Consider the following 14,956-nt stretch of genomic DNA (forward strand, 5'->3'; position numbering starts at 1 on the left):
CAGACACACGTGTCCACGCAAACTCCAGAAAAGACGGCTCTGAGGGCGCCACTGGAGCCGGGCGGGCTTGCCGGCAGGGCGGGGGCCGACTGAGAGGCAAGGACGGCGTGTTGAACAAGTTCTCTATCGTGATTGCAGGGGTGGATAAACTTGTCAAACCTCATGGAAATGTACACTAACTCAAATGAGTGCATTTTAATGCATGTAAATTATAATCAGTAAGGTTGATTTTTTTAAAACACAAAAACCCTTGCTGCCTGCTACCCTCTCCAGCCCCCGCCCTTTCTCCCTTCTGACTGCGATTCCAACAGAAGCCTCTCTTCTGTCCGCAGACTCTCCTTGCCCCCACATCCTTCCACTCTTGTGCCAACTTCCCCAGAGCTCTGGCCAAGGGTGCCGGCCACGCCCCATCCCAGAGCCTGCCACCTGCCTCAGTGCAGAACTAGCCTGTCCCTTCTGGGGACAGGCCCAGCAGGGAGTGCCCTACATCCTGCAGCCTCACGTCCACACTGTGGGCCTCTCCCTGCAGTGCACGACCTCCCGTCTCGGCCAGTGGTCTTGAAAGCGCCCTCGACTTACTGGGTCTGGCACCGAACCATTTCCAATTCCCTCCCACCTGCTCCCACTGTTATTCCCCCATTTTGGTCAATGTCCTCTCCATCTTTCAGCTGCTGGCGACACAGGCCTTCGGGGTCATGCCGACCCTCCTTCCTTCACACTCGGATGCAATCTTCAAGTCCACTGGTGCTCCCTGAGGTGCTTCCTGAGGTGCTCCGAGTGCAGGCACTTCCACCCTTTCGCCACGACCTTCCCAACAGCAGCCAGAGGGAGCCTTGGGAACTCAGCTCAGGACAGGGCGTTTCCCTTCCACTCAGTCTGATTCCCAGTCCTGCAAGTTGGTCCACAAGGTCCAGCCCCACCTCCACAGTCAATTTGGCCCCTCGTCCCCTGGCCCCTACAGGGCTCAGCTAAGATCCACCTCCCTGGCCACCCTCCACCCAGCTGTCCTGACCCAGAGGGCGTGCCACCTGCTAAGAGGCTGCTTTACTTGTGCACCATCCACTGTCTGTCCCTCGACCCCAGCTGGTTGGCTCCCAGGGGCAGGCTTCGGGTCTGTCTATTCACTGCCATGTCCCCACGCCTGGAGCAGCTCCTGGCACAAGCGGGGGACTCATACTTGAGTTCTACTTTCCACAAATAAGAAATAACCTGGCCCAGTCAGTGCCCATTCCTGGATCTCACTCTGGATAATGCACTTGTCCTTCCCTTCTGTCAGGGCTTCGCACACCCCACGCTCACCATCTTCTGCTTCTGCCCTCCTGCGCCCAAGGGCCAGTCATCAGGAGAGGACCTCCAGGCACACCTTGCCCTCTGCCTCCACTCTCCCCTCTTCTACTCCAGCCTCTCTGTGTGTGTGTGTGCTTTCTACCTCTGTCTGGATGGAACTACAGCTGTTCACACTGAACCAGTCGTGAGGGATCCTTTTACACCAAAACTTCTCCATTCTTGGGCTTCACTTTCACCTTCTTCTCAGGCGGCTGGAGGAGACCCTGGAACAGCACAGAAGCTCCCAGCTGAGCAGCATTATTAGCCTTCAAGAGCTTCAACACCCTTCTATTGTCTTCACCATAAATTTGCTGGACCAATTCTTAAGACTATACACCTTCTCCTCAAAACAGCTTAGAAATTGCCGTTGTTTTCTGGAAAATACGTAGCAGAAAGGTCTGAAACCAGCTTGATTTTCCATAGCTTCTGAGTAACTTTTTATTTTGTTCCTGCCTGGCTGCTAAGCTGGTTTTCTCTCACTGATTTAAAGCAGTCACCACAGCCCATCAATCGCATTTGCTCAGAGCGCGGCCAACTCCCGGAACCAGCACCTCGAGGCTCCTCTTCACCTGGCATCGCCCTGTCCTGAACCCCAGCTGTGCTCACACGGGTTCCTTTCACTCCTCGAGGCCCGACCCCCGGCTTCACTGCCTCCCTCCTCCACGGCCGCACCTGCACCTCGCCCCCCCACACCGCGGATGGAATGCTCAGGCTGTCCCTTACACTTCTAAGGGCTTTTCTGTGACTACACTGCAGGCACGTAGCACATGTTTAAGGAACGTGGCTCATTCCCATACTTACTGGGCACAACTACACACGAGGCGCTATTCTAGCATCTGCCAGGGACAGACAAGACAGACACACCACTCTGCCTCCCACAGCCATGTGCGGCAGACACACGTCACACACAGCATGGCAGACGGCACTGCCGAATGTAGAGAATAACCAGGTGAGGGGAACAGAGCATCCTCGAGCACAGGGTGCCCTGGGGGGAGGTGAGGGAGCGAGTGGGACACTTGGGAAAGTTCCGTGGAAGGAGGCAGATGAAGGAGGTGGAAAGGGGTTGCAGGGAGGGCGAGGCAGGGAGAAGGCATGCGGGACCAAGCAGGGAGAGCCACCTGCAGGGCTCTGGCCGTCCAAGGGGCTGGCAAGCAGGGTGGGCAGAGTGCTTCAGCCCAGACCCCTGGGGCGAGCCATGAGCCTGCCATGGGGGCTGCATAGAATGAGACAGAGCCAACAGAGAGAGTGGCCCAAGGCTGCAGGTCTGAGCTTCTAGAAAGATGGCACTGCTGCCTACGGAGACTGGGAAGGAGCAGGTGTGGGGGACTGGAGGCAAGAGCTCCACTTTGGGCACTCTGGGCAGGACACATCTGAAACGCCTACTGGACATCTGGGGGAGGCCCCAAGGGATGAGTGCACACACGAGTCTGCAACTGAGCCAAGGGGTGGGTGTGGGCAAGGAGCTGCTCCCCCTGGGGCGTGTGGGCAGGGAGGGGAGAGGGTGGCTGGGGACCAGACCCCACAGCTCTCCACCGGGCCCGGGAGAGGACCAGGGAGAGCAGACTGAGAACAAAGGCGTGGCCTCTGTAAGCCAAGGGAGAAGGGTTATTGCAAAGCAAGTGGAAAACACGGTGATGCTCTCAGAAGTCAAGGAGGTGAACCAGGAGTGCTCCTGACACCGTGCCGGCACCACAGAGGTCCTGGCGGAGCTCATGGAGGGTGCAGACAGGCTGCAAACGAGTGTTCATGAGACGACGGGAAGGGCCAGAGTGCCTTGCAGCCACGTACCCACAGGAGGGGGTGGCACTCTGCTACAGCAGGCCCTGAATTTACCGCGACAGGAGGTCACTGAGCAGAGGAAGCAGCATGTTATTTTAGAAACGTGCACGAGTGAGTCTTTGAGGTGTGCTATGACGAAAAGGGGGCTTGACTGTGAACCCCATCAGCACCGAAGAGTATTGCTGAGTGCTGGGGATGCTGCGAAGTACGCACCTCAAAACTCCAACTCATTCATGACGTCCAACAGATTCTTCTGTCTGTGCATTTCTACAAAACTGTGACTTGCAATGATTTTCTTTCCTCATGGTTTTACAGAAAGTTTTGGTGACAAAACCATTTCACGTCCGACAGTGTATCTGGTTTTCATCCAGCAACCGTGGGCATGTCCAGGCCATCAGCACCAGGCTGCATGACAACTAGAAAGGCTCCTGGCTGGATGGGAGAGCCGCCGCCACTGGCCCTCTCTGTCCACCCCCTTGTCTGGACAATGGCAGCACCTCCACCTCCCCCAGCTGCCGTGATGGTCAGGAGAGACCGTTTGCACAAAGGAACAGTGCCCAGCATCGAGCAGACACCAATAAATGTTCATTACTAATTACTTTATTTTTGGCAGAACCCTGGGTAATAACCAATATTTTTCACACATATGTTTCAGGAAAAAGTGGAGTCAGAAAAAGTTCCATCTGTCCACACAAAAAACGTGGCATAAAAGCTGAAACCCACAATCCCACCTGTTTCCACCCTTTCTCTCCCCACCATGTGGCCAAGGCCCCAGCCCCAACACCCACCTGCACCACGGTGATGCTGAGGCGGCCCACCGTGCCCACTGTCCCTCCAAACTGCAGCTGCTGGGCCGCCTGTGCGTCCAGCTGGATCTGCTGCTGCTGCTGCGTGGGCAGGATGCGGAGGAAGTCCTGCGGGAGCTCGCCAATGTACACCTAGGGCCAGGAAGAGACGACATCACGGCATCAGTAAGGCCAGGGACAGAGTGAGACAGGGCCAAACCCTGGGCATTTCCAGGACCCAGAGGCCTGGGCTATGCTGCACCTCAGTTTCTTCACCTGTGAGACGAGGGGCCCACAGGGTCAGAGTGTCCAGTCTGAGGGCCTGGAACGACCACTCCGGCCCTCAGCAGCGGCTCTGCACCCCCTGGCACGGGAGCCCTTCTCACTCAGCAGACATATACTCAAACCAGGCTCTGTGCGGGCTCACTACATGTTGCTGCCATTGAAATCAGGTTCTCATGCTCAAAATGGGCTTGTTGGATGGTTTCTCAGGTCATATTCACACGCACTCTGTTCACATGTCCAGAACCTGTTTTCCCTGGTGCCACTACAGCTGTTGGCCGGGCACCTGTTCAAACAACGAACGAGAAGAAATCTGAACTGTGGATCTAAAGCTCTCTGGAAAACCCTCTCTACGACATACTTCAAATACTCCCATCTGAAACAGGGCAAACTCAACAGCGCCCTGAAGAAGTGAATAGACTGACACCAAGAAGCCCCAAGACCTCACCCTTCCACTTCTCAGGAAGCCTCTGTCCACTAGGCTGCTGGCCTTGGACAGAAGGAAGGACCCTGAAGAGGCCCAGCCCCAGGGGCTGGAGGGGACATGCTCCTGAGGGACATGCCAGGAGTGTGAGTTAGGGGAAGGGCTTGAAGGGCAGTGGGAGAACAAAGTCTTCCAGGGAAAACTGGAGGAGATTAAAGCAAGAGTCAGTTGAGACTCACTGAAGTGGCTCCAGAAAAGGCTGACACAGCAGAGACGCGCAGAGGAGGAATGGCTGCACCCCCATGCCAGGGCGCCAGGTGGCTCTGCAGCAAGGCAGAGCCAGCCTGGGGCCCGACTCACCCGACCCAATGACCCAGCCCAGCTCAATGAGCAGGACAGTCGCCACTCTGCTCCTTCCAGGGCAGGGTGGGTACAGGGTCTGGAGGGGTCACAGGCTAAGAAATGCCCAGATCAACAAATGGCTGAAGAAGCCCACTGGGCTAACAAATCCCCTCAGAAGAGGAGGCCTGGCTGCTGGTGGAGAAACTGGAGCCACAGGGGCACAGGCGCTGCCAGCAGTGGACCCGGGTCCTCGTTAGCCACTCCAAGTGGACATCACAAAGGGACTCCCAGCCAAGGGCTTGAAGGGCTGCTTGTTTTCAGGAAATGCTGAATAGTAAACCCCATTGTGTCACAGGATGAGTTCTGGCAAATGGCATTCACTGATGGCAGCCACCAGGGACCACCTCGGATGTCCAGGATTCTCCTTACACCCTAAGGCCTCTGCTGTGCAGACCAGACGCCTGCTGGGGTTTTGGACTTCCCAATGACGAGGCATTCGGCCAAGGTCCAGGAGGTTCTGCACCCGCTGACCTCACAAGCACACTGGGAAAGCATTTCTCCCCAGGTGCTCTCGTCACTTTCCATTTTCATTTCAAATGTCGCTGGAAAGGTCTAGGTTCCTCCCTCGGCCTCCCTTGTTCCTCCCTTTGGCCTGGAGACCTCACAAACCAGGCAGGGCTCCGTAACCAATGGAGTTGAGCACAAGGGGAACACACAGGCTCAGTGCCGGCTGAGTGCTGAGAACTCAGGACCCCAGTCTGGGGGCTCTCCCCCGCCACCCCTGCACCCCATCACCTTGGTGCTCCAACTGCTTTTCTCTAAAGAACAAGAGTGCACTTATCTTGGCCATTCGCCTCACGTGACCCAACAGACTGGGACATCTCAGAGTGATCTTTGTGTCATCAGAGAAGATGTTCCTGGCAAAGACAATATCTGACAGCTTCTCTGCACCTGGGGTGCTGGGCCCAGAGCCTGGGCCTGAGCATGCACTGCAGACTGACTAGACGGCAGCAGGTGCCAGGAGAAGAGCACAGCACCTTCCCAAGGGGCATTGTAGGCCGCATGTCCCCAGGTATGTTGCATAGGTTACCAGCAGGTCCCAGGGCTGGCCCTGAAGAGAAGTCCCCATGGTGACACCCTGCAGGCTGCACACACTCTGGAGGGCTAAAGCCCAGGCGTCACTGCTGTGAGACAGACGCCAGTCGCCAGTACCTGTCGGTTCCTTCACCCACCTCCCAAACGCACGCACACCCAGAACCCCTCCCAGCCAACACAGGACGTGGATGCTTCCTTGCCAACTGCCCACAGCCTTGCACCGCAGTCTCCATCACTAGCTTTGTACACTCACCATGAAGACATTATCTTGCAGAAACAGACTCATTTTTAACCAAGTTCAAAGGATTAGTGCACAGACCAAATTCTCATTTATTCTGAGAAATAACTGCCCAGCATAGGCCACAGCCTCAGTTCAGAGGAGCCAGCAGGGAACAGGCTATGCCCTTGAGTGGATACACTGGAGACAGCCAGACACATGCCAGTGACAGTGGTGAGTCAGGAGAGGCCTCCCTCTCTCCTTCACTGTTTCTATCTCCTGTCTGCCCCTATCGTGAGACCAGGAGTTACAGGTGTCATGTTTCTTTTTACTGTACTCTTCCAGGCTTTCATCGAAGAGAATGCGACTGCTTCTTCCCTTTTCTTGAGGAAGATTAGCCCTGAGCTAACATGCACTGCCAGTCCTCCTCTTTTTGCTGAGGAAGACTGGCCCTGAGCTAACATCCGTGCCCATCTTCCTCTACTTTATATGTGAGACGCCTGCCACAGCATGCCTTGCCAAGTGGTGCCATGTCCGCACCTGGGATCCGAACCAGTGAACCCCGTGCCGCCAAAGTGGAACGTGCGAACTTAACCGCTGTGCCACCAGGCTGGCCCTGCGATTGCTTCTTAATGGGGGAAGATAAAATTATATCAAAAGGCCAAATGACTTAGTTTAAGTATAGTTAGTTAAACAACTACAGACTAGTTAAACAAAAGTTTAACTGTAAATAAGAAATAAGGATTTACTAAATTAACAGTGCAAACAGAATATGTGAAGGGGAAAAAAGTGGAGACACCTGGCCAACACGACCTCAGCCAGGTGGTCCAGGTCAACACCTGCAGCGACAGGTCAGGGAGACGGCAGGTTCCCGAGATGATGTGATGAGAAGGACCCTCACCCGTGTGGTCTTCTTCCAACTGAAGGACAGTCTACAAAATCGGTCACCAGCAGTCCTCATGCTGTCAAGGTCCCCCAAAATAAGGACTCTCTCTGAGAGACGGTCCCAGCATGCAGGCAACTAAGGAAACGCAACAGCTGACTGCCACGTGGGCCTAGGTGGGACCCTGGGACATTAACAGGAAACTGGGACATTCGAATAAAATCTCGAGTTCCCAGTCGGCTACCAAAGTCAGCTTCCCAGTGTAACAAATGTGCCACGTGATGCATGACAGTCCCACGAAGACAGAAGGTGTCCAAACAAGGAGCTCCCCCACCTTGAAGAGCCACTCCTGTTAATAAAGGCAGTTCACGTGTCACACGTTACAGATGAGCCAGGTGCCAGCGGGAACCCCATCGCTTCAGTGACCTGACTAGAAAACGCCATCAGTAAATACGTATTCTCTATGGAAGTTAAAAATTCAGTGGTCACCCTAAAATTTATTTTTGCCACATTATGATGGAGGAAATGTTTGAATGGTCATATCAAAACACATGCTTGATCCTGGCTCAAAGACTTGGGATCAAAGAGAACAATCTTGACAGTAGATAAATAATGGATCCAATTTTTAAATATAATTTGGCTTACATTCACAAGATGAGTATATTGAGTCCAATACTAACAAGTAACTTTAAATCCCTGTGTTAAGACCCATGAGTCCACTCCTAGGAATAACCCTGTAAAGGTGCTCACAAGGATGCTTGCTGCCTCACTGCTGGCAGAGCCAGGGCATGAGGAGAAGGAGCACTCACCACGAGGCCCAGGGACGGCCACAACGGAGACCCACGCAGCCCTGAAGAGGGAGCTGCCCCTGTGCCTGCTCACACGAGCCCTTATGGGCACCTGGAGGAGGGGCACAGAACGACCACTGTGCAAAAATCACAAAGGAGGTTTTATGTCTAAAAATAAAGCCTAAGAAATTAATACTCAGGAGTGGAACTCGGCAGGGAGAGAGAAGGGGAGGAGATGGGGGATACAGTTTAACTTATTTATATTTTCATATCCTCCTAGAAATGTTCAAAAGCAATTTTTTTAATTGTGTACATGAATTACTTTTACAATAAAAGTAGAACTTTCATTCCATGAACTCTCTGGGTTTTGACTTCTCTTAAAACTAAAAGCAACTTTCATAAATATTAGTCTCTTTTAAATGTATTTTCAAAAACATAATTTCGTACTTCTTAAAATCAGTGCTTTTTCTAGCCTGTGGACACTCAGAGAGCATCACAAGAAGGCGATTACTGACACCTCCTCCCTCCCAGGGCTCTAGTCCACTGCAGCGCACTTGTGCAAGAAACAAAAGATTTGCAAGATCTGGTTCTATTCAGAATAAACACTCTTTCCAATTCCAAATGTTAATTTTGGCACAGAAACAGAGTTTAACTAGTTTTTTACCACGTAATGTGTGCGCTCACTATCTAAGCTACAAGCACACCTGTGAACACCACACAGTGTGAGCCCGACGGGAAGAACCAAGGATGAGGGAGGCAGCACTTCCCACCCACAAGGCCTGCCCACAGGGGCCACTGAGGTGCGGAGGCTGGGCCCAGAGCAGCCTCTCCTGCCTGCAGGGCAACCTCCCGCCACCAAGCCCAAGGTCACAAGCAGCAGCAGCAATGTACCAGCCTAGGGCTGTGGATCTCTCGGCCTGTCTGGCATCACTGTCCCTCCAGGAGCACTTGTAAACTATCTTGCCTCATTGCCGCCAGTGCAAGTGCAGGGCCGCAGATACACCGTATCTGTGCCCCTGTCCTGGAGTCTACTCGTGCTCTCTGCATAAGGAGGGTGAGCAGGAGGCCTTCTCTTTAGTTACTGCAGGGTGAGGGACAACCAAATAGAACTTTCAAGTTAAAAGTTAGATTAAAAACTAACAAGCTATTAACACAACTTTGTAACTGCGTTTTTGAATGACTTTTAATGTAACTTTTCACTTATAAATTATAATGTATCTGATTACACAATTAGCAATCTATAAAATAACAATGCAATCGAAAATTCAAAAACTCATTCAACCGTCACTTTCCCAACAAAAGCAAAACATCTGAAAAAATTAATTTCTTAAAAAATATTTTTGGTAAACTTAACTTTTAACTTTGCTTGATATGAGAAAAAACCTTAACTGCTAGATGTTCTTTTCAGCACTTTGACATAGTTAGTGATGGGCTGAGTAACTTTTGTGGAAATAAAAAACAAAATGCAAATGGTTGTTTTCCGATCCTCCAAGCACGAGGTGCACACACAAGAGCTGAGGATCAAACACACGGACGTGGAGCGAGGCGGTCGGGGGCCCCAGCGCTGGTCCACCGGCACCGGGAGGAAGCCCCACTGCAGGCATCTCTCAACCATACATCTGCACCCCATTTTTGTGTCAGTATCTTCCCTGAACTCAATGGAACAGGCTGCCGAAGAAACCCCGCGGGAGCAAGGGAGCTCCGAGGAACAAGAGTGCCAGTGGAGCCGAGCTTTGGAGGGACACAGGCCACTGTGAAACCATTTATTGTGGCTCTTCCGAGAACCAACTTTCGCCCTCTGGGGCCAGAACCACCCCGTGAGCAGTGTGCGTGCTACGGGCTCTGGAGCCCCCACAACGAAGTCCGAGGAGGCCGCCTGTGCCCTCACACCCTGGATCCAGAGCTAACCTGGGGGCTTCAATTCCACAGGACGCTCACAGCTGCACCCACAGTAGTGAGAGCTGGGACAGAAGGGACAGAGGAGGCAACAAAACAAAAACAAAAACTCCCACGCAGTCAAACACTTGTGGAGAGAGGTGCAGCCTGCAGGTGTGCGGTGCAGTCAAGATCCCCGGGGGAAGCCCCACAACACCAGGGATGGCCTCTGCTGGGCCTGGACAGGGCTGAGCCCCAGAGGCCTCCCCACGAGTCTGGACCTGCCCTGCTCGTAGGCCCTGCAGGGGACACTGGCCACAAGATTTACTCAGGGCCAAGGCTCAGTGTGCCCCAAAGTCTGGCCCAGGAGAACTGGTCTGTCCACGAAATGACCACACAAGGGGTGGGAAGGGACATGCAGGCTGGGACCGAAGATGGTGGGCAGTGGGCAGATCACATGAGACTCGGTGACACCAAGGTGGCTCTGACGGCTGGCCTGGCTGTCTGGCTGAATTCTCACTGCACAGCGGCCCACAACCCCCAGCACACTGTGAAGAAGGGAAGCCACATGGTCCAAGAGACTGAGTGCTGACCTGCACTCAGCGCGACCTGTCAGCCGCAGCCCACACTCAACATGTGGGGCAGGTGAGGATTGTGGGGCAGGTGAGGAGCCTGGGGCAGGTGAGGTGCTGGGGGCAGGTGAAGAGCTAGGGGTAAGTAAGGAACCTGGGCCAGGTGAGGAGCCCGTGGCAGATGAGGAGCCCAGGGCAGGAGAGGAACTTGGGGCAGGTGAGGACATGGGGCAGGTGAGGAGCCCAGGGCAGGTGAGGAACTTAGGGCAGGTGAGGAGCTCGGGGCAGGTGAGGACCTGGCACAGGTGAGGAGCCTGGGGCAGGAGAGGAGCCCAGGGCAGGTGAGGACCTGGGGCATGAGAGGAGCCAGGGCAGGTGGGGAGCCGGCACGTGCTACGCCTCACATCTGACTCTGCCTGCAGGGGGTAACAGCAGGTGGACAGTGGAGTGAGCGTGACAGTATGTGGGCGGTGCAGAGGCTGAGAAAGAATCAGATTCTGGTCTGCTTTGAAGGCAGAGCCACAGGACTTCCTGAGGGATCGAGGAGACTTGGTCATCTGAGGGTTTTGGTCTGAGCAATTCGAAGGATGAAGTTGCCACCAAATGGATGGGAAAAGGCAGTGGAGGGGTCTGAGAGAAGGAAGGGGCTTTCTGTCTGCGATGTCTGGAATGTTCTAGGAAGACAGCAACGAGCAGCAGGCCAACGGATCCAGAGTTCAGGAAGGAGGCCTGGGAAGAGTCTGGGAGTCACTATCATGTCATGTCAGAGGCCTGAAGCCTGGATACCAGCTGACACCCCAGCTGAGATCCCCAAGAGCTTGAGGACAGACAGAAGAGAGAAGCAGCAGGAGGAAGGAAACCAAGTGAAGGCAGTGACCTCAGAGCAGGGAGGGGCTGCTGTCACCTGTGACCTGGGCACAGTCCTAGAGGGTCCTAGAGCTCCCCTGGGGGACTTCTCGAATACCTAAGACAAGCTGCAGCCATGGCCCCTGCCTGGAGCACCCTCCCGCCACCTGCAGTCACCTCCCATGGTCCCTCAAAGTGCAGGTGGCCTCCTGTCCTCAGCCAATGCAGCTGCCCCTCCTGGGCCCACAGCCCCGCACAACCAGCTCCCCCAATGGTCCAGCTGGTGTTGAAGCAAAAGGAAATGGTAGGAGGTATGAGATAGTAAATGGTACATACAGAACTCCAAGCAGGGACAACCAGGAGGAAGAGCCAAGGTTTTTGAGAAACAAAAAATAACTCCTGGGGACCTAGAAGCTCCCACATTCAGGGACACCCGAAAGGCCAGGCCTGGGGAAAACACTTCACACACATGGACTGTCCATCCTCACTGGAACCGCATGAGAAAGGTTTATGTGGAAGAACACTGAGGCACAGAGATGCTAACAAGAGGCCCAAAGTGAAAGAGCTGTCACTCAAATAATTCAGACAGACTGCCCCAGATTTCCCAGCCGCTGACAGAGGAACCTGAAGGGGCCAGAAGGGGGCTGAATGCATGGAGGGACACGGACAGGGGAGGGGAAGGACGTCAACCAGCAACTCCTCAAGACAGCAGGATAAGACCTTCACAGACTGAGAAGACAACTGTCGCCCAACTGTCGCCCGGAACTCCAAACAGAGCAAAACATCATTCACGAATTAGAGAAAAGGCACTCATAAACAAAAGCTGAGAGTTTGTCACCAAAGGAAGTTCTAAAGGATGAACTGGAAGCAAAAGCAAAGTGATCCCAAATGGAAGGTTGGAGATGCAAGGCCGCAGGGGAAAAGGAAGGAGCCACTGCACATGACAACAGCACAGGGCTGGGAGGAGGTCACGTGGGGTGGCGTGCTGCTGGGGAGGATGGCAAACACAAGGACTGACCTTAGATCCTGAGAAGCCTGTGTTCACACTTCTAGGATAACCACCACGAGAACAGAAATGCAATATGCATTTTCCAAACCAGTAGAGAACAAAAAATTTAGTTAAAAGACCTATATTTAGTCAATCTAAAAGAAGGCAAGGAGAGAAAAAGAAAAACAGGACAAATAAAAGCACAAGAGCAAACGTTAAAAAAAAAAAAAAAAGTGCGACTATATATAGAACTATTTAATATGTTGCAGTTAAAAGACAAAGACTTCTCAGATGTGACATTTTAAACATCCAGTCCTATTCTGCTGACAACAGACCACTCTTAAACATAAGTGTTCAGAAAAATGTAGTCAAAGAATGAAAAAAATCTGCAACAGGTTAACACTCCCTAAAAGAAAGCAGGCGTAGCCACCCCAGCATCAGCCAGATAAGAAAGGTTCTGGGCGAGGCGGCGAGGTCTAAAGGGGCCGACCATCAGGGAGAGGCAGCAATTCTAAACTTGGACACACTGACAACTCAGCTTCAGAGAATCCAGGGCAAACGTTCACAGGAGCCAGAGAAACAGGACTACCCCCAGCTGGCGGGATGTGCTCACGGCTCACTCAGGACCAGGGCCAGCGGGAAGGGGCTTGCAGGGCAACCCGTCCACTTGAGCAAGAAGGAGTAAGTTCCAGGGACGCTGACAGCAAACGTACGAAACCCAAGGGCTCTCAACAGTTTCAGAAAACAGAACGCCAAACACAGGCCTAAAAAAAAAACCAACTCCTTCCTCTGAATATCAGAAATTAAAAAGAACTAAGAGTTCATCTTGCCTTTCCTGTACAAACTGTATTTCAGGACAGTCGATAGCTCTGGTTGTGGAGAAAGCTCATCTTTTTTTTTTTTTTTGAGGAAGATTAGCTCTAAGCTAACATCTGCTGCCAATCCTCCTCTCTGTGCTGAGGAAGACTGGCCCTGAGCTAACATCCATGCCCATCTTCCTCCACTTTATATGGGGGACGCCCATGACAGCACGGCTTTCCAAGCGGTGCCATGTCCACACCCGGGATCTGAACTGGCAAACCCCAGGCTGCTGAAGCGGAACGTGAGAACTTAACCGCTGCGCCACCGGGCTGGCCCCAAGAAAGCTCATCTTTACGAATAGTCTGAGTTAATAAATGGAGAACAAGTAATAACATACAAACATCACCCTTTGCCAACCCTAATGAAGTCGCTGGTCCAGTAACAATTACCAACAAGTGCAAGGTTGAAGAGGATCTGGACAGTCACGGGCCACCAGGCACCACCCACAAATCACCCACAGGTCTCAAGAGGGAAAACGCAGCATAAAAAGGCAGGGCCATGCTGACTGCATCCAAACTCACAGATCAACCAGCATCTTCAAAAGCAGGACAAGTGGTCATTACCAGCCCAGGCCCACATCAGCCTGGACCCCACATCAGCCTGGACACCCCCATCAGCATGGATCCCTCCACCAGCCTCAACCACCGATCAGCCTGGGCCCCCACCAGACTGAACCACTCATCAGCCTGGACTCCCACCAGCCCAGACCCCCCCATCAGCCTGGACCCCCACCAACCTGGGTCCCACACCAGCCTGGACCCCCCACCAACCTGGAACCCCCACCAACCTGGACCCCCCCATCAGCCTGGACCCCCCCCATCAGCCTGGACGCCCCCATCAGCCTGGACCCACCCCATCAGCCTGGGCGTCCCATCAGCCTGGATGCCCCATTAGCCTGGACGCCCCCATCAGCCTGGACCCACCCCATCAGCCTGGGCGCCCCATCAGCCTGGACGCCCCCATTAGCCTGGACCCGCCCCATCAGCCTGGACGCCCCATCAGCCTGGACGCCCCCATCAGCCTGGACCCACCCCATCAGCCTGGGGGCCCCATCAGCCGAGGCCCCTAACAGTCTGGGCCCCCATCAGCCTGGTCTCAGCAGAACATCTGTGAAACAAGTTTGCCAAAAAAGTTGAAGCTGCCCTTCACGAAGACTTGACTGCTGTCCCCTCAAGCTGCCAGGCGCCACTGTGGTTTAAAGCAGCGCGCCCTGCAAACCTCCCCAAGCTCCAACGCGAGGGAGGAGGCCCCACACAGTTACTCCTCACAGGTGCCCACTGGGGGCCTTTAGTACTTTGTGGACTGAACAGAAACACTAGATAGAAAAGTGCCGTCATTACAAAAACACTAGCGTTGTTAAAAGTGGAGCAAATACACCATAGGGTTGGGGCATCCCTCAGTGGCTATGCAGGAAAAAACCATCCTGCAGGAGTAAAGACTAGTCTCCTGAAATTTAAGCAAAGAAGCGTATTTGCTCTGCAGAAAGGAAAGAGCAAATGGAGGCAATGGAGTCAAAGTACTAGTTTTGCACTTTTCCTCATCACGCCCACCTCGCCGAACCCCTCAGACTCCCTACTCAAGGACAAAGGAACCTCCCCAGCCCCGTCAGATTGCCCTTCCTCCTCCACATTCCCAAGAGCTCTGCCTGCCACTGATTTATTACCAGCGGGGGACAATGGTCAGACTTCAGTGTCACCTGAGCAAGCATGAGTCCAGGCGCCCCAGCTGAACCCCAACCTATGCGGACAGGGATGGGCCCAACGGACGGCAGGGGGCTGACACAGGAGTCTGCTCGCCAGGACCTAGCACAGTGAGCACTTGCCAAATGCCACCTTCACCAGCACTAGCTGGAATCGCAGCTTCTTCCTGTTTACCAGCCTAGCGCCCTGTTTA

The 14,956-nt window shown here is 53.7% G+C and overlaps 1 protein-coding gene across 1 annotated transcript in view; it reads right to left on the bottom strand.

Moving 5' to 3' along the window:
- Window positions 1-14,956, bottom strand: part of TOLLIP (toll interacting protein) — a 30,940-nt gene that overhangs the window by 13,208 nt on the left and 2,776 nt on the right. The window contains exon 2 of the mRNA XM_044749885.2: window positions 3,894-4,043. Coding sequence (XP_044605820.1) covers window positions 3,894-4,043 — 150 coding nt within the window. The remainder of the gene's footprint in view (window positions 1-3,893; window positions 4,044-14,956) is intronic.

This window comes from Equus asinus, chromosome 17, assembly GCF_041296235.1.
Source record: "Equus asinus isolate D_3611 breed Donkey chromosome 17, EquAss-T2T_v2, whole genome shotgun sequence".
NCBI lineage: Eukaryota > Metazoa > Chordata > Mammalia > Perissodactyla > Equidae > Equus > Equus asinus.